Below are 27035 nucleotides of genomic sequence, written 5' to 3'. Positions count from 1 at the left end.
AGTTCGTGGGTACACATGGTTCTCCATCCCACCTCTTTCCATCTTAGGGTACAATCCTATGCATGTTTAGACAGATTTTTTTTCTTTTTCTGCCTTAACATTCACCAGCTTGCATCCTTAATATCTGAAAAGAGCTAATGGTTAACTACAAAATCTATATAACATTGAAAGACAGTTAGTTTGGTTGTCCCTGTTCTTCATCCTTGTTAGAAGCAGCAGCCATAAAGGATTTCTCTGTTCATCATCACTTTACCCTGTTAGATAGGGCTTTCCATTTCATAGGTGATAATTGCATTCTTAAGAGATTTGTTCAGTGGTATATCCCGCTGCTGAAGTGGGAACAGTAGCTAACTGGGAGCTACTTGGGAGAAGCTGGGATATGATTTTGTATAAAACAAGCTGTTAATAAGCAGCAACTTTTACTGAACTAAATGTCATTAGTGAATGAGTACAAAAGAAGCTGCCCTAATGTGGTCATCACTCATCTGACCTGGTTTCTCACATTGTCTTGACTCTGCTCGGTTGCAGAGAGCCTCAGTCATTGGGCAACATCAAAATGAAATAAATAAAGCAAATCATCTTTTGGTAAAGTGTTAAGAATGCCATAACTAAGTAAGGCTTTGAATTTATTTATTTTATTTGCCATCAAAAAAGTAGTTATAATGATCACCTACCTCATAGGGTTGTTATGATAGCCTGCAGGTAACTGAGTTCTTTATACATGTTCTTTATAGATCACTCAGTAATTTAAGTTCTCTGAACAATGTACATTTCAGCAGTTTAAAATATGTAAAACATAAAATCCATACAATAGCACTTTTAGCAAGGCTATCTAAATGTTTAATAGATACTCATAAATGTATTATATATTTTTAAAAGTATTAGAAAAGCATAGCCAGAGAATTGGGTTATGTGGTAAACATAGAGTGTTGTTTTGTGAGAAGCTGTGCATAATACTAGACTCAGCCATTTCTCCATTTTTGATATGCATGTAGAAATGGTTTAAATATAACTTTAATGACATTACATTCATGAGCCTGGACTTGTGTATTTCCCCACCCCTTTACTCTGGTGCAACCCTGAAGAGATTTGAAGCTATTATTTTAGTTTTCAGTGTAACTGTGTTCTATTGTTTATGTTTGAAACTGGAACTGTAATTAGTCTTAATTGTAGCTTGGAGAAAGAAACTACAGTCATAAGCCATAGTCTGAAATTGGCCAGTTTTCCTAAACCAGAATTAAAAGTAACATCAGCTTGTTTGGGTTTGGACATTAAGGTCCAGTTTGACATCACAATTAGAAACTTTTAAAATGCTGGCTCTCTGTGAATGAGCAAGTATACCAATTCATGTTAGGGAACCAGTGACTTTTAATGGTTAAGGGCAGGGAAGTAGGACGTAGGCCATCTGGGTGACTTTGGGCCAGTCACAGACTTCCTGCTCAGCCTACCTCACAGGGTTGTTTTGGGGGGATAAGATTGAGAGCAGCAGGAGAATGATGTAAGCTGCCTTGAGTTCTTAAAAAGAAAAAGGCAGAATATAGATCTAATAAAATAAACAAATATTGTGTTGCTTCCTGTTGGTTCTTTTGGCTAGAATTAGTAACTCTAGCTTGTTCATCTCTTGTTTAATCAGCTCCTGGGAGGAAAAGCTAAGAATAAATGATCACACAGCATAAACCCCAAGCTTGCTTATTCACAGGAAACCAGAATGAGAGTAGCTGTGGATTACTGAAAGTGGAAAGGAAAGCATCTCAGTTTCTCATGGCCATACTGGGGCAGAGGGGAGGCAAATCACATTTCCATAATAAATTATGAAAGAAAAGCCCCATAAACTACTGTTATGTCAGAAAAATGCCTGTGTGTCTTTTAAGCACATCTGTAAGCTAAGGAAATGCTTTGCTTTTATTGCCTTACAATTAACTGTGTATAGAGAATAATCCCATATTCTTATGATCTAGGTGACAAACAGCATGTTTGGTGCTTCAAGAAAGAAGTTTGTAGAGGGGGTCGACAGTGACTACCATGATGAAAACATGTACTACAGCCAGTCTTCGATGTTCCCACATCGATCAGAAAAAGATGTAAGCTTTTGTGAATACTTTTTTTTTACCTTTTGTTGTTTAACCTACCGAAAAACCTGATTTTGGAAGCAAGACTGAAGAACTTGCATGCGTGCACACATGCATATACACACAAATACAGATAGGATAGGCTGATTGGAAAGCTCGAGGTCTTATGAAATTTAAACATTAGCTAGAAATAGTTGAAATTCACAGGAGCTAGCATTAACATGTTTAATATTCCGTGTCAAAGTTTAGGCATTATCTTGTGCAGGATAGGAGAATACTTTCCCAGGAGCCAATACCACATGTTTAATTGCAAAAGTAGTTAAGTGCTTGAGGAGTTTTCAGCTCTACATTTGTGTCATAAGGACACAAGCCAGTATGTATCTTTCAACTAGGGGCTAAAAACTGGCAGGCATTTCTTGTACCACACCTGTGTACCTCCTCAAGCTAACACAAAACATGAAGGTGACACCCGCCTCCATGTTTCCAGCATATCAAGGATAGAGATGTGTTCCATCTAAATATAGGGCCCCCACATTGCTGACAGTCACTGACCAATTACCATTGCTAGATCAGTTCTCTATGGATTCATCAAAAACATTAGATGGACCTATTTAGAATCATAATAGAGCATTTGCTTTGGTTGGTCCAGTAATTTCTGCATCTTCACAATGGATTAGTTTGCATGTCATGATAAGCAGTGTAGATGGTGCCATCATTGTTAGTAAGTTACCATATTTTGTCCAATAGATGATCACAAACCTTGACTAGTTTTGTAATTTTTAGCCTGCTCCCTCTGTCTACTGGCTCTTGTCATGTATTGTTGCAGCCACCACAAGCAAATCCTCTTCATTGAGGTTCTGAAGTTGATTATCCTGTTTCCTCAGCCTGATAGTACCTTCATCTTTTTAATACTTCCTAGCCAATCCAGCAAGCTGGATTTTTAAAAAATTAAAATGCACACTTACACTGTGCTTCCCTGCTTCCCCCCTCTGTACATTTACCCACTTTCTCCATTTCAGAAAGTAAATAGGTGATGGGAACAGTGCTCAGCCAGTAGCAACAAACTAAGTAATGATATGTGTGTGTTGCTAGGAAGTTGTGGGTTGCAGAAACAGAATAGCTGTAGCAGCCCCTTCTGTTGCTGCTCTTTCCATGGAACTCTGTGGTGTTTTTTCACCACAAATGGTTGCCTGAATCCAGACATCTGACAGATAGCAAGCTGTGCTGATATACATGTCTGGGTTTGAACAACATAAGCCCACATTGGGGGAAAGCAATGATTGCTTGTCATGACATGCAAACCAGGCTATTGATTGATGTGTTGCACTAACTTGTAAACTAGGAATAATCCCAGATGTTACAGTATTCAGACAATCTGGTAGACAAAACTACTATTTATGTCTTGGAAGTTTTTTGCTCACAAGCTGCTAGGTAGTTGATTAGCATTGCACATAATTCAGGTTCACTACCATACATACTTACTTATTTGGATACCTGTGACTTGAAAGAAAATAAAATGAGTGTCTTTCTCATTTTGTAAAGGCTTCTCATATTAGGTACTTGCAAGAGACCAGATTTGCAGACAATGATCTAGTTTTCAGTGAGATGGTAAACCTGTTCTTAGGTTGTTACCATATCAGCTATACAAGCACAGGATTTCTGTAATTGAATCTATATCCCTATCTATCTGTGCATACACTAAGCTAAAACATCTAGTTTCCTATATACAGGGAACTTTTATATATTGAGGAGCTTTGTTCAGATCAGCTTTAACCTGCAGTCCAAAACAGAATAGCTCATACAGCTTGGAACTTGGCTAATGAAACTTGGTGAATTTGATAATTTCCCAGTAATCTCATTTTCTCAGCACAATTCCTGTGTTGCTTACCACTGGAATTCTCAGGGCTGAGCAACAGCAATGTGCGCTCATCAATTCACTTTCAGTCAACAGCCCTGGGTTGTTATTCTCATGTTGAAACCTAGGATTCTGGGTTGTATACAGGTGAAAGAACCCAGAATTGTCCATGGCTTGTTGTTGAGATAATTGTTGATAATTGAACTCCGAAACAACCAGAATTCTGGATTCAGATATCAAAATAACAGCCTAGTTTGTTGATTGAAAGTGATAAGAATGAACATGCAGGAAGCACCATGCTAACTTTCTACCACTTGGCTCTGACAATTCCAGTGTTATACAACCAAGGAATTAACATGGTATACACACAGGTCTCTGTGTGTATTTTGGTTCATTATTGGTACAGTTAATGAAAACAAATTATAATGTGTGCATACAATATGTTTGCATAATAGTGCAGATGTGTAATAATAAACATGCAATGGTCTAATAATTTGTTTTGTGGGTTGACCATCTTGGATATTAGGAAATAATTTAATTTGTTCTTGTTAATGTTTCATCAGCAATAAATGGATTTACCTATCCAGCCTCTTAAAACAATGTTTTGCAATTGCTAATATGAGGTTAACATAAGAATAGAAGAGACCTATGATTGACTAGATGATGGCTTGGATATTAGGAAAACTTGATTACTGATAAATTGTGTATCATTTGCACTGTGAATGTCATATTGAGGAGTTATTGCCCTTGATATTTTAAAGTCAGGTTGCCTTGTTCAAAGCTTCTTGGTCTGAGTCGGCTTTCTCCAACATGGTGCCCTCTAGAAATTGGGTGTGGAAACTCTCATCCTGGCTGGGAATGATGGGAATGAATTTTTTTAATTACATTTCTATTCTGTTCAATTGCCAAAGCTCTCTGGGTAGTTTGCATCTGCAAGCCAATACAGCTGGGTAACACCAGATTAGGAAGACTGTCCTAAAGAATTTGTTAAATGATTTTTCCTTTTGATGCTAGTGTTCACCTAGCTATTGCCAGAATTGGGAACCTATGTATATACCCATAAACAGAAGGGCTCTTCAATTTCCTGTTCCTGTCATAAGAATGCTTATAATACTGTATTGATAAACATTATTTTCAGCTTTATTCCAACGGAAGAATGCAATGGAATTTATAGCTGGATTTTTATAGGTTAATATTGTAGAAAGATTTTATTATCCTACACTTTACTGACTGTCCATTTCAAAATTTATAGATGCTGGCATCACCATCAACATCAGGTCAGCTGTCTCAGTTTGGGGCAAGTTTATACGGGCAACAAAGTAAGAATTCTATTTATTATAATAGGCCCATTCAATAGTGGTGGTGAGTGTGTGCACTTGAAAGTTATTTCAAAACTGTTGTGGTTAGGTGTAGCTTTCTCTTTTTTATCAGTATGATTTCAGCATATCTTTATTCTCTTTGTCTTAAGGTATAACTTTTGTTTTCTGGAACATAACGAAAGGGTATAGGTTTAAATGTTACTTTTTAGGAAATGAAGTTTTTTTTGCAAATTGTACTAGCATAGCACCAGATACTTAACATTAGGTTGCTGCTCCTTGTACTATGGATGAGCCACAATATTTTTAGTTTAACATACCACTTCATATTGTCTTGGCAGCCATAGAAGAATTCAGAATCCCAGCTTTGGTCTCAGGAAGTCTCTCCAAGGTTGGAATGAAAGAGCATGTTCAAAGATGGCATTTTGGGGGTAGTCTGAGGTGTGGGGAGGAAGGAGAAAGGCTCTGCCAGAATAGTATACTGACAGTGTTTCACCCATGTCTCCTCACACGCTGAGTCAAAATACTTAGATGGCCAAAATCAGCTATCCAAGTGTTTTGCCAAAAGAAGCGCCAAGGTGACTAGGACACTCATAATCCTTTTGAGTTTGGAAGGTCACAAGCAGCCACAATGGATTGTGCTGCCCAAGGAGCAGATGTGACATTTGACAAAAAATGTTTTGCTATTACAGCACCAGAATGAATATATTAGATTTTTTAAAGCTGCAAAAAGTGGGGGGAAGGGGGAATTATTTTGGTGGCCACCCCTTCTACTTACTATCTAATACTAAGATTTTCAGAGAATACAAGAGTGTAATCTTTTGCAATGGGCTATGGACATCATATGTAGTAGATTTTTTCCTTTTAATTTTCCTTTTCCAGTAAAATTAATAGCCATCACTAGAGTGTTCAGAAAATGTGGGTTTTTAGGGAGGATAATGTCCCTTAGGATGTGTTTATCATACTATTTTTGTCCAGATATGATTGGTCAGGATTATTGACAGATCTAGGCCAAACTTAAACTATCAGCAGGAAAGACAAGTGAAGCTAGGCAAACATGACTTCTTTGACCCTGAAGGAGTTCCTATCAACTTCAGCAGGTGAACATCAGCAAGTTTCTCACTGCCTACAACAAACACTCTCAAACATGAAATAGCGTGGCTAATACTTCTCTTCCTTATAGAACAGTGCCGAAATAATGTAATCAAAATTGCTTTCAATATTATTGGTTTCATTCTCTCAGTCCTTAAAACTAAGGCATCATAGGGTTCTCCCAAACCCTAATTATGCTAATATTAGCAACACTAATCTTCATAATGTTAGCAACACTAAGCACAACCAACCAGGATCTTTTTCCTGTGTTCATGGGCAGGAGAACATATTTGCATTTGTAGCAGAAACAGCTACCTTTCTTCTTCCCAGGGCTGTGAAAAGTTAGTAGGATAGGCGAGCAGTAGGAAGTTTAGCCAGCCCATTCAGGTGGAAATGATGGTTTTGGCACATGAGCTTCCAGAGCTTCCTACAGCAATGGATAATCAGAGCCCTAGCAGCTACATGGGGAGCTGTTGGGGAGGCTGAAGTCCAGAAGTACATGGATAAATTGGTCCCTGTAGGCAATATTATTGCCCAAGTTCCCTACTTGTTCAGGGAGATGGATACTGGTATGCCTTTTAAAGATCTTTACCAATCTTTCAAGAGTTCACTGTTGCAAAACAGAAAGGCATATATGTAGTGAGTTTTAATTGACTTTATTATTCCAGGTAATCAGTACTTTCAATGCTAACATACATGTTGCAGAATTTCCAAGTTGATAATTGTAACAAAGTTGCATGAACAGATGCACAAGGTCTTGACTTCTTTTTTATTCTTCTTAAATCTAAGCTATATGAAGAATAAAAAACTGGTAAATCCCACATTTTCTTAAACACATACATTCATTTGACTTTTGAAAAGTTTGCTTTTGATGTGGGTGTGGATTTCATTAAATAGATGTGCATGTGCTTCTAGCTAAAGCACATTTAGTTATGTGTAGCCTGATCCTATATGTTTTACTCTGAAGTCCAATTTAGGTAGTTCAGTGGTGCTGTATCCAGCGATGTACAAATGGAGTTCTGCTTACATAATGGATGAATCCACTCCTCCTTCCTTGTATCTCACTTCCCCTAATCTACTCTGAAGAATCTGCAACCCATCAGAGCTGATTTATGGGGCTATAACAAGAAGGGGGAATTCATTCCAGACATGGTGTTTATTTTGCTAGTGAAGAGTGACAATTGACTACAGCCGCTACTGTCAGTATATACCAGTACTTAATAGCTTAAGTACTTAACTTTAGACCTAGGTAGTTATGGAAGCAACAGTATTGGTGATAAGTCTGGATTTGCACGATTGGGGAAAGAAAACAATTCACTGTAGCTTATTTTTCTGTCCTGTAGATGTGAGTGTATTACCATAATTACCATTGTCAGACATGGTTTGTCATGTTATCTGAAGCTAGTGAGAGAAGGAGGGTTCAGAAACCTTTCTGGAACCTGTGGTTTGTTCTGGATTTGTAGGCTGGTTTGTAAAGTGACCTTGCTCCTTTGCTAGTGCTGATTTTGAATGATACGACATACTGTGCATTGTGATTGTAATTATGGTAATTTGGAAGCATGGAACCAGAATGTGCAGGACAAGATAAAACACTACGGTATCTTATTTTTCTTCCTCACGTTTGTGGACTTGCCCACTGAAAATGAAGATTTGTGCTGTGCCTTTCAAAATACCACCTTTTTTAATAAGCAAATTCTGTTCAAATTGACTTATAATGTATCTTTTGCATTGGTTTTGGTCTGAATTCTTCTTGGAGATGTCATTTTTAAATTGCTAAGTTTCTTAAATAAATCAAAGTGAGACAAATGATATTATATATTTAATATATAGAACTCTTATAAAAGCCCTCTTTTCTTGAAATGTTGATAAAATTTTAGCCTGAAAAAAATGAGCAAGTTAATTTTTTATGAAATCAGATCTAAGATGACCTGTTCATTTTTGTTGCTGAAGAACATCATCCTAAATGCTCCTATATATTTCTTAAATACATTTTGGATATCAGATCAGAGTGAATTCCTACCCTCACAAAATATGCTTGTTCTGTACACTCTCACTCTTCTGATTGTTTTTTTCAACAGGTGCACTAGGCCTTCCAATGAGGGGAATGAGCAACAACACCCCTCAGTTAAATCGCAGCTTATCACAAGGCACTCAGTTACCAAGCCACGTAACGCCAACAACAGGGGTACCAACAATGTCACTTCACACGCCTCCATCTCCAAGCAGGTATGTATTGACAGTAAGACTTTTCCAGGTATGTTGCATTGTTTTGAACTTTACATTGATTTGCATTCCTGGTACCCTAAAAAGAAAACACGTTAACTTTCATCATCACTAGTTGTACCTAAGGGAGCTTGGGGGGCAGTTTCTGATATAATATTGATTCTTACCTACAGAAAATAATACTCATCTTAAAATACTGTAAGGTACACAGCTGTTCAAGGAGATATGGTAGGAGCGCTGTTACCGGTAGTACAGATGTTGCGGTTTAACTGTAAAGTGCTTATTTCCAAATTTAAATATAATTAGAACAAATTTCTTAATTTGGTCTGACAAATCATCTTGTTTTTTGACATCAGCATGTGCCCTTTATGGAAAGCAGTCATGACTGCTGCTAATTTCATTTTTAAGAACTGGGCTTGACAGAACTGTAAAAGACCTGTATCTGAAATAAACTTAAGGAGTTGTTGCATGTTAAGGTAGATGAACTTATCTATAAATAAGGGCTTACTGTATATACAAGGCAGTATAACGCAGCCAATTTCTTTTGGAGCAATTATGAAAACTCTGCTGTGTATCTGAACTGCTTCTAAGATTAGGCTTTGACAGATTGTAGATGATAATATGCTGAACATTATTTTTTGGATTATCTTTTTTCAGGGGTATTTTGCCTATGAATCCTAGGAATATGATGAACCACTCCCAGGTCGGTCAGGGCATTGGAATTCCCAGCAGGACAAACAGCATGAGCAGTTCAGGATTAGGCAGCCCTAACCGAAGCTCACCCAGCATAATCTGTATGCCAAAGCAACAACCCTCTCGACAACCTTTTACTGTGAACAGGTAAATTGGAATCAGTACTGCTAACTATTTGCCATGATGTACTTTGCTTTTTACTGTTGCTTTTTATCAGTACTTCTGCATCTGCATTGACTGCCAGTACATTTCATGGACCAGTTCAAAGTGCCCCTTTGACCTTTAAAGCCCTTTAAGGATTGAGACTATTACACTGAAGGCATTTTGCCTGCCTTATATGCCTCCCTAGACATTAAGATCATTGCCTGTGGCTCCAGCCATATGAAAAAGGGTGTGTGGCTATGAGAGAAGGCCTTTTCAGAGGTGGTACCCTGCTTGTGGAGTATTCTCTCCAGAGAGGCTCCCCTGGCACTGAATTTATGGGAAGATCTTTGCACTTTTGCAGGCATTTCAAGAACTTGGGTGTTTTCAGCTGCTAGTTTTAGTTTGATTTTATGTCTTTGAATAATTCTGTGATTTGCTACTGGTTTTACCTTGATGCTACATTGTTCTGTTGTGTTTTTATTTTTTATATTATATTTCATATGTGTTGTGCATCACCCAAATAAGTTAGAATGCTAAGTCAGACTACCATAAAGGCACAATTTAAATCTGTTCTGAGACGTTCTGTAGGGAACAGGATAGAAAAACTTTAGTAAATAAAATAAATAAATAAATCAGGACACCTGTAAGACTCTGAATATAGAGGATTACAGACATCCTGTGCATTATATATAAAATATATTTTAAATAAAGACTGATGTTAAAACATTAATTTTTCTGTCAAGCAATAAAAAATATTCCAAACTATTATATGGAAGAAATTGGAATAGGCAAAATATGATTGGATTGCTTACTCCTGTTTCTCAGGGTTACATTCTGTTCTTCTTTGTCATTCCTGCGTATTATACAATATGGGCATTTCTGTCTGCACAGAGCCTTTTGTCAGGAAGCTTCTATAGCTAAGTGTTCATTTTGGGTGGAAGCCCCTCCCCTTCCTGTTCTAAGGAAGCATGGGGAGGGGCTCTCACCCATCCCCTTAGTTCCTTTTCAACTGCCATTGTGCCTAGATTGGAAATTCCCTTTGTTCCTTATTTTTAAAAACCTGTTTTCACTCTGTCTTTTTAAAAAAAATCTCCACACATGCATCGCTATATCTTCGACTTGGTGATCTCATTGTGCCCATCAGAACCATTCCTCAATGCTGTGGTGTTCGGCTGGGACCCAGCATCTCCTTTGGAGGAGAGAGGCAGGTGCTTAGGATGATCACCAGCCTGGGACTAGAGACTGAACAATAGAGGGACCAGGTTGCTAACCCAGTCTTCGACCCCTTGGACTTGGAGGGCTTGACACCAGTGGTCACCCCCCTTCCTACCAGTCCTGCTCCAGACTGTGAAGCAGTTCTGGAAGTCCCCTGCTGTCTTAGCACTTCGAGGAAGGTTGAGTCCACACATTGGGTGCTGGAGAGGGATGTCACATTCCTCCTCCAACACCAGAGGCTGAACTTTGTTATTGTGGAATTGCTGAAGGGGACATCTCAGCGAGGATACCCTGCTCCTGTTGACATAGAGGGGCACTGCTTGGATGGTCTGTTGGGGAGAGTATACAGTATATCACAGAAGTGAGTACACCCCTCACATTTTGTAAATATTATATCTTTTCATGTGACAACCCTGAAGAAATGACACTTTGCTACAGTGTAAAGTAGTGAGTATACAGCTTGTATAACAGTGTAAATTTGCTGTCCCCTCTCTTCCATTTTGCAGCACCTTCCATCTTTCACACGGTAAGCTAGCTAGTCACCCATATGTGTGATGCACAGAGACCATGAAGAAGAAAGGCAGGTTGCTTACCTGCAACTGCCATTCTTTCAGTAGTCTTCTGTGCATTCATACAACTCACCCTCCAGTCCCCCTTGCTGTTGTCCTTCCAACAGATGTTCCCCTACTTTCCATAGACACTTGGGCTCGGATTGGGCTGGAACTTCCTTCTTCTTCTCCTTCCCCTTGGTCCAGAAATTCATGGCAATCTCCTTAGGAACAAAGTGGATGGGTGGGAGCCCCTCCCCATGCTTCCTGGAAATCAGGAAGAGGAGGTGCTTCTGCCTAAACTGAATACTCAAGTTTTCCGACAATAGGTTCTGTGCAAGTGCAAAAGTCTGCACAGATGACCACCTGAATGACAGTTACAGGTAAGCAACCTGTCTTTCACTTAAAAGAAACCTGATTTGTGAATCTGAATATCAAATATCCGTTTCCAAAGAACATAATAAAACTCATTTCTTGCTGCATCTGATCTGTTACACAGAACAAGTTAATAGCATTCCTGTTATACTAGCTGTGGCCTCTCCCAAATGACAGATGGTACAGCTAAACCAAATGGCAGACTGCTTGGAGTATAAATGCAGAAGTTGTTAAATGGAAAGATAAACAGTTGGTGAAAAGGAGAAAGAGGAAGAGAGACGAGTATTAAAATAGTTTTATGCTTATGAGTGTGCCTCAAGTCTGAAATAACTAAGATACCTTCATTATTTTTTTAATCACATACTGATTTGTTTTCAGTATTATATGTTATCTCACTACTTCCTGGGGAGGTTTTGTATTTCCTCTGTTGTTTTGAGGGCTTGCTGAGATGACTGTGCTTTGCATATCATCAGAGCTGCACTTTACACCTTGTACTATCAGGGAGGGTTTTTTAATCAGCAGTGGCAGCCTAACATTTTTCATTATAGGATTTGTTCCAAACAAAGCAACCTTGGAATATACTCACCACTAAATGTGTCAGATGCTTTTCTTTTTGTTTTCTTTTTGTTCCTTGGCATTTTTTTAGTGCAAGATTTAATCAGTTTTTTAAATTATACAAATGTTCATGGAAAACTGCTACCAGCTAATCCTTTAACATCTTGATTTTTATGTAACGATGCTGTGCAATTATCTACTGTTGGAGGGTTTAGATTTTTGAAGTTTTCTTAGATTGGTATTATGGACTGAATCACTTTGTGGAGTCCTAGTTTGTACAACAGATCGTTTCTTAAGTGTTCAAAGTGGATTGCCAGTACAGGTTCCTACCATCTTAAAAACATAGGTTTTTTCCAGTTTAAAAAAAAAAATCTTAGTTTTCCAGCTAGGACCAATTAGTGATCTACCTGTTTTAGTCAATGTGTTAGTCACAACTGACAGGTAACATACTCAGTGATTAAGACTAACGTAGTTTAAGATGCAAAGGGGTTTTTAATTTAAAAATTTGGGATATTTATTCAGACTCATTAGTTCTGTTATCAAGCCAGGCAATAATTACATTATTCTGCTATGTGCAAATCAGCATGGAGTGAGCATATAAAAAGGAAAATAATTGAAGTGGGGTTCTGGTCATGTGTTATTTTCTTCCATCTCTCACAGGTCAAAATAAGCTGATCTAAATATATTATGTTCCCTTTTCTTCTCTCACACCCCATTTTTGTTTATGTCAGTATGTCTGGATTTGGAATGAACAGGAATCAGGCATTTGGAATGAACAATTCTTTATCAAGTAACATTTTTAATGGAACAGGTAAGCCTACTTTAAATTTGCACTCTGTAGAGACTTAATTGGAAGCATGTTTTGTGCATACTTTAATATTGCAAAATTATATAGGAATGAGGTTACATCCATGATTCACTCCAGCTAGCAGCGTATGGGTTTGGCCAATTTCCCTGGAGCATTTTTGTTTGGAGGGTTGGGTTACCTGTCCATGTAGGAAGTAATGCTGCTGTTGTAAGGTGATAGAGAAAATTGGGAAACACCTCCTCACTTTCCACTGAAAGAAACATCTTCCATGGAAGGAAGGAGCCCTTCCATTTACAGAAGACCATATCTAAACAGCAAATGGTTCAAGGTTTGGGTTTTTCTTAAAATGTTTTTTGTTTGCAAACTACTGTTGGTTTTCTTGGAACTCAGCTGCGTGTGCTGAGTAATGGCAGCATGCTGTCTCATTTTTCAATGCTGTTTCCTCTAGAATGTGTTGAACTATGGCTGGATTATTTACTGGGACTTTTCGCACCAGACCATTAGGAGAAAAATATAAATAATGGCAGCAGTAGAGACATATCATCTGAGTGGTTGACAGACTGTGAACCACTGGTATAAATGTACCTGAGTTTTTAAAGCTTTTTTCTTGTCAGCTGACTATAGCTACAATAACTTGTTTTGTGCGTGCAATTCTCAAGTGATGTCTATAGAGCTTCAGCTATTCGGTGGTATTAAATGGATAAAATTAAATGGATAAAATAAAGAATTAGCATATTATTTTACTATATAGCTATTGCTACAGTTCTGTGTATTTTGAACTGGGAAGCCCATTGAACTTTGGCTAAGCACTATAAAACTCATATTCTATTGAGCTTTTGAGATCATCTTTTATTTGGTCACTCCACTTTGAGATCTGTATTTTCCTATGGTTGCAGCACCAGTACATGAATATCCTGGTGTTAGAAAGTTACTAATTGATTTATGTAAATAGGAAAGAATTATAAATTGGATATATTTTGTTTTAGATGGCAGTGAAAATGTGACAGGATTGGACCTTTCAGATTTTCCAGCACTAGCAGACAGAAACAGAAGGGAAGGAAGTGGGAACCCAACTCCATTAATAAACCCTTTAGCTGGAAGGGCACCCTATGGTGAGTTTGTATCACTTAAATGTCATGCTTTTCAGAAAACTCCTTTATCATTGCAAGGCACTAAGATCATTTGAAAAGAAAAGATTTTTTCCCACATTCAGCTGGACACAGTTCTGCTTTACTTCAGAAACCATTGAGGTTCTTGTAGAAAAATAGTTTAACATTATTTTATTCTGTCTAAAGACTTTATAGCATCTTTAAGGCTACACTTTCTTTTAATGATTCTAGAATATCTATAGTAAATGATACTTGCTCACAGTGAAAGCAGTTAAACATTTAAGGAATTAAATAATGTAAAATACTTGACAAGTTGAAAGTGATGTATAAATGCCATTACTAACTGAAAAACAAAATTGGTGCATTTTTAAAATGAAGAATGGCTTTATGTTATAATAGTTGAAAGAAGCAGCTGTCAGTTTTTCAGCCTCTTCTGCCCCCCATCTGTATATACCACTTGCACAATAATCTGTAGTGTTAGTAGTTTATTGTATTTTTATATATATTTGTGAGCAAAGATGTAGTCTCTGATACTTTCCATTTTTGTGGAAAAGAATGCTGCTCTTTAGTCCTGTAATTACATACTTCATATGTTGAATGGCTTGGCCTACTTTTGTGAAATAAAGATCAAAGCATTTTGTCTAGAGGGTATCTACAGTCAGATTTACCACTTAAACCCTTACATTTTTTCTCTTGCACTTAGCCACTATAAGCCATTACAATGGTTTGTTGTGTAACAGATTATCTGGATACTCTATAATATATAGTTAGGAAATTCAACCTATTTATATAACTTATAAATATAACTTATATTTAAGTACATAAATTTACATATATAAATCTTTTAAAATAATATAGTTGTTTTAATAATATAGTTGATGGTTTTTAAACAGCTTGCTGCTAATTTCTATTTTATTTTACTTTTTAAAGAAAAAATGCGCTGTGTCTTTTCCCCTGCCCCCCGCTTTATAGTGTTAAGAACATTGACTTGTTTTAAAAAACAGTAATATACGAGGAATCAGTCAGTGACTCAGTTCACACAGTCAACATAGTACCTAGTCTCACACAACCCGGCGAACTGTATCACCAAACACTGAATATTCAAAACTATTTCAATTTTAGAACCACGTCAACAATTCTAAAATTGACTTTTGTTGCAGATATGCACTGTGTTCTGAGTTTGTTTTTTGGTATTAATTTCTTCTTTCAGTATTTGTTTGCAAGTGGAAGCCTTTGTTAATGGAATTTTTTAAAGCAGCTTAATACACTTTACACTGATGTAAAGTGTATCAAGATCATCAGTTTCTTCTTCATGGTCTCTGTGCATCACACATATTGGCTCTGTTCCTGTGCAGACGTCTTACTTGGAAGCTTCTATAACTGACAAATATTTTGGGGGGATGGTGTGCTCTCCTAGTGTCTAATGTTCATAGAATAGTAGAATTGGAAGGGATCAGAAGGCCATCAGGTCCAACTCCCTGCTTAGTGCAGAACATAAAGTTAAACCATCTTTGTCAGATGGCTGTCCAGTTCCATCTTAAATGTCTCTAGTGTGGGAGAGCCCACAACATCTCAAGGTAATTGGTTCCATTGTTCATGATCCACTTGGTTCTGCAAATCCCTCAGTTCCTTTTTGACCCCCATTGTGATAGTTTCAAGGAAGTTCTTGTCCACTGGGCTGCAATTTGTTGAGCTTCTTTAAAATTCTTTATTTCTTTCCATTGTTATCTCACATGGCCTGAGACCATATGGTTTTGAAGTCCTGTCCAGTAAGTGTGACCTTCTGCTTAGGAGGTATTATCAATACCTGCTCTCATTCCCAGGCATTTACAAAAGAAGTACAACAAGATCGGTTAAATAAACTGAAGGCTGTTTCATGGAAGAAGGCATTGGAAGCAGCTGTGACTCAGAAAACTATGTCTCATGCAAACTTACCTCCCCACAACCTGCATAGTTTTTATTGATGACATTGAGGCATTCCACATCTGATCAGGCTGCACATGAGGTCCATACCTACCCTCCAACTCCAGGGAGTTTCTTGACTGTCTTGTTGGCAAAAAAGACCCCGGGGGTGGGGGTAAGACCACCAATGAACACACAAAGAAAAAGAAGAATTTCAGAAGATTGTTCTGTGCTTTTCATACTACAGCAAAACCATTGACTGTATGGATCATGAGAAGCTATGGATGGTCCTGAAAGAAGTGGGTGTGCCTGGTAATTGATTGTCCTGTATCATAGAAGCTACTGTTAGAACAGAATGTGGAGAAACAGAATGGTTTCATATACGCCAAAGCATCAGACAAAGATGTGTTTTATCTCCCTATCTGTTCAATATTAAAAGGAAAGCTAGATTAGGGTCCAAGGAAAGAGTGAAAATTGGCAGACACATCAATAGTTTAAGATATGCAGATGATAACTATATTACTGGTGGAAAGCATCCATTAATTGAAAAGACTCCTGATGAAAGTGAAGGAAGAAAGTGCAAAAACAGGAATGCAGGTGCATATTTAAAAAAAATCACAACTACAGAAGAATTTACTGTCAACAACAAAGAAACTGACATTATGAAAGATTTTGCAGACCTTGGTTCCATCATTAATTATCTGCAGCCAAGAAATTAGAAGAACACGGAGCATTGCAAGGGTAGCAATGAAGAAACTAGAAAATACCATCAAGGCAGCTCATTGGCTAAGGCCAAGATCTGTTGTGCATGTGTGTCCTGTCAAATTTAAGGCATGCTCATGGGGTATTCCCTGTGCTGATTATGCTGATGATTTAGATTCTGATTTTGAGGATGAGACTGTTTTTGAAATGGCTCAGGCTTTCAGCTGTTCTTCAGGGTCCTGAGACTCAATGAGAGGTAGCAGCGGGGGAGACTAGCCCAAGGGCAGGTGAGGAGACCAGTCAACCTGGCTGTGGGAACGTTGAGGAGCCACAACCTGAGGGAGGAGTAATTGAAATGGGAAGTCTGTCTGATGGAGAACCCCTGCCACCTGGAGTTGTAGACCCAGTCACTTGCTGTCATCACTGAAGGAAAGCCCAGTTGGGGCATATGGGAAAAGAAGAGGTGTACCTGTTTTCACAAACCCTTTTTTTGAAACACGGAAGGGTTCTTAAAGAGAGCCTTAGAAAATGAATGGTAGAAAGTGTTTAACACTTCACATTGTGTATGCTCAGAAACTCATATGTAACAGTGATTATCATGTAAGCAACGAAACTCTGATCAGACCGATAGTGCTTGGAGGAAGAAACACTGATCATGATAAGATTATCCACAGTGTTGCATTCCCAGTCACTGTGTATGGGTGTGAAAGCTGGACAGTGAATAAAGCTGACAGGAAGAAAATGGATGCATTCAGAAGGTGTATCAGGAAGAGAACTTTCGGAATACCCTGGACTGGTTGAAAGATAAATAAGTAGGTCTTAGATAAAAATAATCCAGAACTTTTCCCTAGAAGCAGTAATGACAAAACTAAAACTGTTGTACTTTCAGCACATCATGAATAAGCAAGACTCACTGGAGAAGACAATTATGCTAGGGAAAGTTGAAGGTGGAAAAAGAAGAGGAACACCAAATATAAGATGGATTGACTCCGTAAAGGAAGCCACAGCCTTGAGTTTACAAGAGCAGAGCAGGGTTGCGAAGGGCAAAACATTTGGAGGGCATTCATTCAGAGAGTCACCGGAAGCCCAAGACGACTTGATGGCACATAACAGTGACAGCATGGGGGGAAAAGAAAAGACTATCTAATCCCTTCTTAAAGACTTGGATTGTTCATTGTGGCTTGTTCAGACTGTGAAACTAGCATACGAACTAGCTGGACAGCAAACTTCTTCACTCCCAGATTGACATCACATTCTGTTCGGGGAATAGCTACTTTGACAGCATTTGGCAGAGGGACTTTATTGGTTGATATTTGCAACGCTGCAGCTTGGTCAAGACTGACAACTTTTATCTAGCATTGTTGCCTTGAAGTTTAGGCACAATCAGACTGCTCTTTTGGTTGAGCTATACTGTGTTATCTCTTAGAGTAAAGACACCAACCCTCCTTCTGTTAAGTTACCTAAGCTTGCTGTTCACCCATATGTGTGATACACAGAGTCCATGAAGAAGAAAGACAAATTGCTTACCTGTAACTGTAGTTCTTTGAGTGGCTATCTGTGCATCATGCAACCCATCCTCCATCCCCACTGGTGTCGATGGTTCTGTCTTTGTATTGGCATAGATACTGTGATTGCCCCTCAGTTCTGAGGCCGCAGTGGGAAGTCTCAGTAGAACTGAGCGAATGGGCAAGAACCCACTGGATCATGCACGTTAGATGCTAGGGGAGGGTTCCTGCCAAAAATTCATCAGCTATAGAAGCTTCCTGATGAAGGCTCCATGCAGGCGCAGAACCCATAGGTGTGAATGAATGGATGACCACTTGAAGAACTACAGTTAGAGGTAAGCACCTGTCTTAATATAATTAATTTGTATTCCATCATTTGGTGTAAAAGTTCTCTTGATGGCTGAAAGCTACAGCAAGAAGTGACAGATATGAAACAGCAACTCTCTTCTCTGCAAATGTTACCAAAGTCAATTGCAGCACAAACAGTATAATGTTTAATCTGGTACATTTATATTTAATACAGTGGGAATGGTAACAAAACCAGCAAGTGAGCAATCCCAGGACTTCTCAATACACAACGAAGATTTTCCAGCATTACCAGGCTCGAACTACAAAGATCCTACATCGAGTAATGATGATAGTAAATCTGTAAGTTCTTATGTTTCAAAGAGTACAGAATAGGAGAAATATATGCAGGCATACCTCATTTTATTGCGTGTCACTTTTTTGCACTTCATGGATATTTCATTATTTACAAATTGAAGGGTTGTGGCAACCCTGTGTTGAGCAAGTCTATTGGTGTAATTTTTCCAACAGTATTTGCTCAGTTCATGTCTATGTGTCTCATTTTGGTAATTCTCACAATAGTTCAATTTTTTCATCATTATTATATTTATCATGGTGATCTGTGATCTTTGCTGTTACTATTTTAATTGTTGTGGGACACCATGAACCACAGCCATATAAGACATCAAACTGAATCAAAAAGTATTGTATGTGCTTTGACTGTTCCACCAACCACTCATTCCCCTGTCTCTCTCCCTCTCTTTGACCTCCCTATTCCCTGAGATACAACTATATTGAATTAGGACAATTAATAACCCTACATTGGCCTCTAAGTGTTCAAGTGAAAGAAAGAGTCATACGTCTCTCACTTTAAATCAAAAGCTAGAAAATATTAAGATTAGTGAAGAAGGCATGTTGAAAGCCAAGACAGGCCAAAAGCAAGGCCTCTTGTGCCAGTTAGCCAAGTTATGAATGCAATGGAAAAGTTCTTGAAGGAAATTAAAAGCTCCAGTGAATGCATAGAATTACAAGGAAGCAAAACTGCCTTATTGCTGATATAGAGAAAGTTTTAGTGGTCTGAACAGAAGATCAAACCAGTCACAACATTCCCTTAAGACAAAGCCTAATCCAGAGCAAGACCCAAACTTTCTTCAATTCTAAGAAGATTGAGAGAAGTGAAGAAGCTGCAGAAGAAAAGCTTGAAGCTAGCAGAGGTTGGTTCATGAGGTTTAAGAAAAGAAACTGTCTCCACAACATATAAGTGCGAGATGAAGCTGCAAGTGCTGATGTAGGAACTGCAGCAAGTTATCCAGAATATCTAGCTAAGATAATTGATGAAGGTGGCTACACTAAACAACAGATTTTTAATGTAGATGAAACATCCTTTTATTGGAAAAAGATACCACCTAGAACTTTCATAGCTAGAGAGAAGTCAGTGCCTGGTTTCAAAGCTTCAAAGGACAAGCAGACTTTTTTGTTAGGTACTAATTGTTGTGAATGCTTATTTACCATTCTGAAAATTCTAGGGCTCTTAAGAATTATGCTAAATCTACTCTGCCTGTGCTCTGTAAATGGAACAACAAACTCTGGATGACAGCACATGTGTTTACAACATGGTTTACTGAATATTGTAAGCTCACTGTTAAGACTTACTGCTCAGAAAAAAGGACACCTTTCAAAATATTACTGCTCATTGACAATGCACCTGGTCACCCAAGAGCTCTAATGGAGATGTACAATTAGATTAATGTTGTTTTCATGCCTGTTAATACAACATCCATTCTTCAGCCCATGGATGAAGGAGTAATTTTGACTTTCAGGTCTTCTTATTTAAGATATACCTTTTGTACGGCTATAGGTGCCATAGACAATGATTTCTCTGATGGATCTGGGGAAACTAAATTGAAAATCTTCTGGAAAGGATTCATTCCAAATTAATAACATTTGTGATTCATGGGAGGAGGTCAAAATATCAACATCATGAGTTTGGAGGAAGTTGATTCCAACCCTCATGGATGACATGGAGGAACTGAAGACTTCAGTGGAGAAAGTACCTGCAGATGTGGTGGAAATAGCAAGAGAACTAGAATTGGAAGCGCAGCCTGAAGATGTGACTGAATTGCTGCAATCTCATGATAAAATGGATGAGGAGTTGCTTCTTATGGATGAGCCAAAAAAAAAAAAAAGTTTTTTGAAATGGAATCTGTTCCTGGTGAAGATGCTGTGAACATTGTTGAAATGACAACAATGGATTTAGAATAATATATAAACTTAGTTGATACAGCAGTGTCAGGGTTTGAGAGGATTGACTCCAATTTTGAAAGAAGTTCTGTTGTGGATAAAATGCTGTCAGAGAGCATCGCATGCTACAGAGAAATCTTTCATGAAAGAGTCAGTGATGTGGCAAACCTCATTGTTGTCTTATTTTAAGAAATTGCCACAGCCACCCCATCCTTCAGCAACCACCACCTGATCAGTCAGCAGCCATCAATACTGAGGCAAGACCCTCCACCAGCAAAAAAATTACGACTCATTGAAGGCTCAGATGATGGTTAGCGGGGGTTTTTAGCAATAAAGTATTTTTAATTAAGGTATGTATATTTTTGGACATAATGCTATTGAACACTTATTAGACTTCAGTATAGTGTAAACATAACTTTTAAATGCATTGGGAAACAAAAAAAATGTGTGACCAGCTTTATTGAGATACTTGCTTTTTTGTGGTGGCCTGGAACTGAAACCGCAATATTTCTGAGGTATGCTTGTATTAAAGTAGTTTAATTCATTTTTATCATATTTGATCTTATTTTATCCAATTTTATATTCCACACTGGAATTTAAAAATATTGTCAGATGGCTTGTAGCATAAAAGCCCAAACAAACAGTAGTAATAGTAATAAACCAAAACTGTCAACTGCAATTAAAACTAATGAACAGTTCCTTCAAAGATTAAAAGCCTGGGAAATTAAACAGGTCTTTGCCTGGTGGAGAAAGGACATTATAGGAGCCAGGCAAGCTTCCACAAAGGGGTACCTGAAAGAGAAGGCTCTTTCTCCAGCTGCCACCTTCCTTATTTCAAATGGAAGAAATAGTCTGAGAGGAAGGCCTCAGAAGATGAATCATATGTATGGTCCGTGATCCTTCATAGGTAGGCACTGGCACTTATATTGTGCCTGGAAATAAATCAGAAGCCAGTGCCTCTCTTTTAGCACTGGTGAGATATGTTCTCAACAGGCAAGTTGACCATGTTTTAGCCCATACATAGCACATTACAAGAGAATCTGAAATTCATGGATAACCATGACTGGGTTTTTCTTATCTAGAAGGGCCTGAAATTGGTCCATCAGCCTTAGCTCGTGGACCACACTCTGTGACATAGGGGCCTCGGTCTTGAGGAGGCTGTGAGCTGTTCCCCCTAAGTGTGTGGGCAGAGTATGCCAAATATCATCTCTCTCACTAGAACCTTCATGTTATCAGGACTGAGCTTCAATGTATTGGCACTTAACTGAATCCACTATTGATACAAACACTGAATCACATGTAAAGAAGAAATAGAATTGGATGTTGGCATATTGATAGCATCTCAGTTGAAATCCTTGAATGAGCTTGCTAAGCAACTTTATGTAATTCAGGATAGGCAAGGGTACATTCGGAACTCTTTTCAGCCTTGCAAACACATTTGTAGTGGGGGACCCATTTGCCTAGATCAGTGGTGGCGAACCTATGGAACACGTGTCACAGTGGGCACACAGAGCCTTCTCTGTTGGCACATGAGCCAAGTTGTCCCAGCATCGCCCCAGCAGCTGAGCATCAGATAACAGCACACATAGTGGCCATGCGCATGCTCAAAAAGGAGTAGCGGCGTCAGGCAATGACGTCACAAGCTGTGGCTCATTAGCCACAACTCGTCTGAGCTTTCGCATGGCCGGTCAGTGCGCTACCAAGGATATGGATATGGATATGAATATGAATATATTTGCTTGGACTGGCTGTGAGGTGTTTTTTCTAAACTAAAACCTCAGTATTCAGGTTTCATTTGCAGTGTTGGCACTTTGTGATAAATAAGTGGGTTTTGGGTTGCAATTTGGGCACTCGGTCTCCAAACGGTTCACCATCACTGGGTTAGCGTTAGAAAAATGAGGTGTCCTGACATGATTTTGATGGTTGGAATGTGGTTAGAATGGGCAGAAATGTTGAGTTGTGCAGAAAAAGCTACTTAGGGAAGGCTTTTTCAAAATCTCCCTTTTCAGTGGAACTTTAGCCCTATATTAGGGTTAGGGGGAGTGCACCAGGGTAGGGTTAGGGCAGTGGTGGTGAACCTATGGCACACGTGCCACAGTGGACACACAGAGCCCTCTCTTTTGGTACACAAGCCAAGTTGTGCCAGCATTGCCCCAGCAGCCAAACATCACATAAGAGGGCACATAAGGGCCATGTGCATGCTTGGAAATGAGTCGCGGCGCCAGGCATGACATCATGAGCCGCGACTCTTTAGCCCTGACTTGTCCGATCTTTCGCGTGGCCAGTCAGTGTGCTGCCAAGAATATATATACATTTGCTTGGACTGGCTGTGAGTTTTTTCTAAACTAAAACCTCAGTTTTCAGGTTTTATTGCAGTGTTGGCACTTCACAATAAATAAGTGGGTCTTGGGTTGCATTTTGGGCACTCATTCTCTAAAAGGTTCATCATCACTGACCTAGATCCTCTGATTTCTTCTTCCTCCCCATCGTTTGATTTTATGTGTTTCTTCCACTCCCCCATATAGAGCATCTCTCTGTTCCCTTACTCCCCCTGCTGCTTGGAATTTCTATTTTTTTCTTCCCTATGTGTATCTTTCCTGTCCACTCCCACTTTCCCCAGTCATTAAGTATAATTCCCCTTCCCCCGAACTCACACACAGCCTACCTCACTTCTGCACTGTCAAGCCCCTAAGGAGGAAGTAAGATGAAATAGGGAGTGAAGAAAGGTCTTGGCAGGAACTGGTGGACCTCTTGGGGGTACCATGAGCACCACATTGCCAACCCCTGATGTAAATGTTTAAAAGAATGGAGGACAAGAGACTACCCAACAGGCGCTCGTATCACAAGTAGTGGGTTGCTGATTTAGCATAACAATAATTTCTTTCAAAGATTTAAGTTCGGAATTGCTGCTTTAACTTCTTTTTAGCCCCTGTGTTTCGGTGGTACTAGATATGTTGCAACCAAAACATAGGGGAGCTTCTCTTGGCATAAAATGTTGCTATTAAGTAGGAAAAATGGAGAAATCAGGGTTTTGGAACACCAATCATCATACACAACTGAAGTAGCTTTATGGATTGCTGCATGTATGTTTACCTTGTGCTAAATTTCTCACACTGCTTTCTCTTGATAGAATTTGAATACATCAGGAAAAACATCTTCCAGTGCAGATGGACCTAAATTTCCTGGAGATAAAAGTTCAACAACACAAAACAATAACCAGCAGAAAAAAGGGATCCAAGTGTTACCTGATGGTATATATTTTGATCTCTCCCTCTCCCTTTTAATTCTCTTACCAATGGTTTCAAAAGCTTTTGATTTTGTACAATTTGGGACTAACCTGATTTTGTGTTTGCCTAGGTCGGGTGACCAATATTCCTCAAGGGATGGTGACCGATCAGTTTGGAATGATTGGTTTGTTAACATTCATCAGGGCAGCAGAGACAGATCCTGGCATGGTACATCTCGCATTAGGAAGTGACTTGACAACTCTAGGTCTCAATCTCAACTCTCCTGAGTAAGTTGTTTTTAGCTTTAATGCCATTTATGTAATTTGAAGTTACTGCTTCAGTTAATTACCTTGAACATCAAAAGTTCAAAGATATTTTGCTTAGGACAGCTGAAAATGTAAATATAATAAAATTAAAGCTTAATAACATTATTAGATTCTTAGTGTTAAAGTTCAGATCTATAAGCTTCCAGTAAATTGGGATCCTTTTACTTCCTTTTCATAATATGACCTATTAATTAAAAAAAAATACAAAACCAAGATATCTATATGCAATTGTGGATGGCATATCTTTGTAAACCTTTATATAGGGATGCGTGTATAAGGATTTTCTATTGCTTAATTTTAACAGATTAGCTACTATCTATGTGACAATGGTTAGATGTGCTTATGATCTATACCTAGAACTAATTGAACTCTGGGGATTTACTTTTGACTAGATAGGTAAAGAATTGCACTGCAAAATAAGTTTGCTTATCTGAATAGCAGAGTAAGTGGAAATATGTTGAGCATCCAGCTACTTTGCTTGATTGCAAATTTTCTATTAATCTAATATTAAATTCCATGATGGTGATAGCGTTTCGTCTTTCCTTTGTTATTACTTTTTCAATAGTGTACATTGTCTTGAAAATCAGTGGAACTAACTTTTATCTCAGATAAAATCCATTCATGAAAAAAATGGAAAAATTTCTACTGCTGACCACCCCTTATTAAATACTTACATAAACCTTTTGTTGTTAGAGTCTCAAAACTATAGAGGGAGAGTGAGAAACCTTTGGCCCACCAAATGATGCTGGAATGCAGCAACAACCAATTTATTTAATGTCTAGATTGCTGCTTAGCCAACAGAGGTTCTCTGGGACACCAGTTTCCCTCCTTTGAATATGACATATTTCAGTGCTTTAATCATGGGATCCATTTTGGCTTTATGTGTAAAGTTTTTGGCAAAAATTGTTTAGTTCAGTGAGTATCCCATTCTGGCACTCCAGCAACAGAATGAGCTACTGAAAAAGGTTTTCCCAGCACCTCTTCTGTATTCTTTTTAGCATCAGGTGAAACTCTTTTTTATTTTCCCAGTACAGTGGTACCACAGTGAGGTGGCAGCTTGCTCGCTTGGATAGAGTTTTGGACTCGCTTGGAAATCTCCGAATGAGCAAGCCGCCGCGGCACACACACTGCTTCACACATGCCTCCCACCGCCTCACTGGCCCATGCCCGCAGGCACCCGCAGGTACTCACCAGCCCGTGCCCGCTGCCGCCTTTCAACTGGCCCCCTGTTAAAAAGTTTGAGGACCTCTGCCCTAAGCATTCTCTGCCTCCCTCCTTTTTTGTACTTCTGCAAGCTCTAAGTTCTCTGGTATGGTAGTATCTTCTGCCCCACCCCTTTTTGTGAGCATTTGACAGCTGTCCAAGGGGTTTTAATTTAAGCAGGGTTTCTGATGGGCCAAATGGGATTTTTTGACAGATTTCAAAGGAGGTTTTGTCACTCTGAGCAGCTGGCTCAACTCTTCCCTGGACTCATGATGGAATTAGTCTGCCTGGCTTCTATGACATAGTGGCCCATTGTGGGTCCAGTATCTCTTATTATCAGTCTTGGGTTGTCATGATGGCTTTGTCCTCAAACAAGCCACCCGCAGGAAGCAGTCGGGGTTTACCCAACATATAAGCCCACCACGGTTCTTTACCTTGATGGATGGCCATGTTGTATGAACCTAGTTATTATATGACTGTGGTCTCAGTGTATATTCATGAAACACTATTGGATTATCAATTAAGTCACTTTTTTTTTTTTAACACAGAAATCTTTACCCCAAATTTGCATCACCTTGGGCTTCTTCACCTTGTCGACCTCAAGATATAGGTAGGGTGTACTACTAAAAATGTATGAGCATGTGTCTGTTTGTGTGTTTAACATACACTTAATATTCTTCTGTGAGGATCGGTGTTGTGGATTGAAAATTAAGTCACTTCTTATTCCTTTATCTAGACTTTCATGTTCCATCTGAATACTTAACAAACATTCACATTAGGGATAAGGTGAGTATCATTTCTCATCCCTATATAAAATAAAATTAATATAAGAGGCTAATAAATGAGAGATGAATCTTAAACACATGTGTTTTTCCCAAGAGGTTGAGCATGACATCCTCGATTCAGATCTTGTCTCTGTCATTAATTCACTTGATGGCCTGAGACAAACCACTCTTCCAGTCTTGTCACACCCACCCTTGCAAAAGTTGAAATTTTGGATTGATTGTACTAAATTACATGGGGGTTTAATGCAGTGTAAATTGAGTAATTTTGGTTATCATCATCATCATCCATACCTGGTCATTTTATAAATATGATATGCACCTTTTCAGTGCTCTTAACAGAACAAAAAAATTCAAAGGAGGTTTTGTCACTCATGATGGAATTAGTCTGCCTGGTTTCTATGACATACCAACCGATTGTGGGTCCAGTAACCCTTAGTATAAGTGTTAATCAACTCTTTGAATAGTTCAAATTTTTGTTACAGTTTTATTTTTAAAATAATCACATCTATACTGAGTTTATATTTTGGGAGAACAGATGAGAGTTCTTTTACTAATATATATTAATATAGTATAAGTTTTCTTAATATTTTCTTTTGGGAAAGTCTTATTATTTTGTTCAGGAAGTAATTATTTTGTGTAATTGTATTAGACAAAAGTCGCAGCTATTTTTAAATCATCTGTAATTTCAGTTGAATGGTTCTTAACTGGTAGCTTAAATACTTTAATCTCCTCCTAGCTAATACACTTCAGCAAAAGACAGTTATTTTAAAAGATGTAGGTAGTTTGCCATTGTTAGAGGCACTACCAAACTAGTGCTGATAATGTAGATGAATTGAGTAATGTGACTGCCTGGGCAA

General features: G+C 38.5%; 1 protein-coding gene across 2 annotated transcripts in view; it reads left to right on the top strand.

Annotated features, from left to right (window-relative positions):
* CNOT2 (CCR4-NOT transcription complex subunit 2) overlaps positions 1–27035 on the top strand; it is a 58759-nt gene that overhangs the window by 26128 nt on the left and 5596 nt on the right. For both annotated transcript variants that reach the window (XM_044449812.1, XM_044449811.1), the window contains exons 2-12: positions 1959–2081; positions 5177–5243; positions 8411–8558; positions 9213–9395; positions 12817–12896; positions 13880–14005; positions 18635–18759; positions 23768–23888; positions 23995–24151; positions 25942–26003; positions 26130–26179. In XM_044449812.1, coding sequence (XP_044305747.1) covers positions 1959–2081; positions 5177–5243; positions 8411–8558; positions 9213–9395; positions 12817–12896; positions 13880–14005; positions 18635–18759; positions 23768–23888; positions 23995–24151; positions 25942–26003; positions 26130–26179 — 1242 coding nt within the window. The remainder of the gene's footprint in view (positions 1–1958; positions 2082–5176; positions 5244–8410; positions 8559–9212; positions 9396–12816; positions 12897–13879; positions 14006–18634; positions 18760–23767; positions 23889–23994; positions 24152–25941; positions 26004–26129; positions 26180–27035) is intronic.

This window comes from Varanus komodoensis, unplaced genomic scaffold (genome assembly GCF_004798865.1).
Source record: "Varanus komodoensis strain SLA01 unplaced genomic scaffold, ASM479886v1 scaffold61, whole genome shotgun sequence".
NCBI classification, from domain to species: Eukaryota; Metazoa; Chordata; class Lepidosauria; order Squamata; family Varanidae; genus Varanus; species Varanus komodoensis.
Note: the sequence above shows the minus strand (reverse complement) of the source record. Positions and strands in the feature narration are given on the sequence as shown.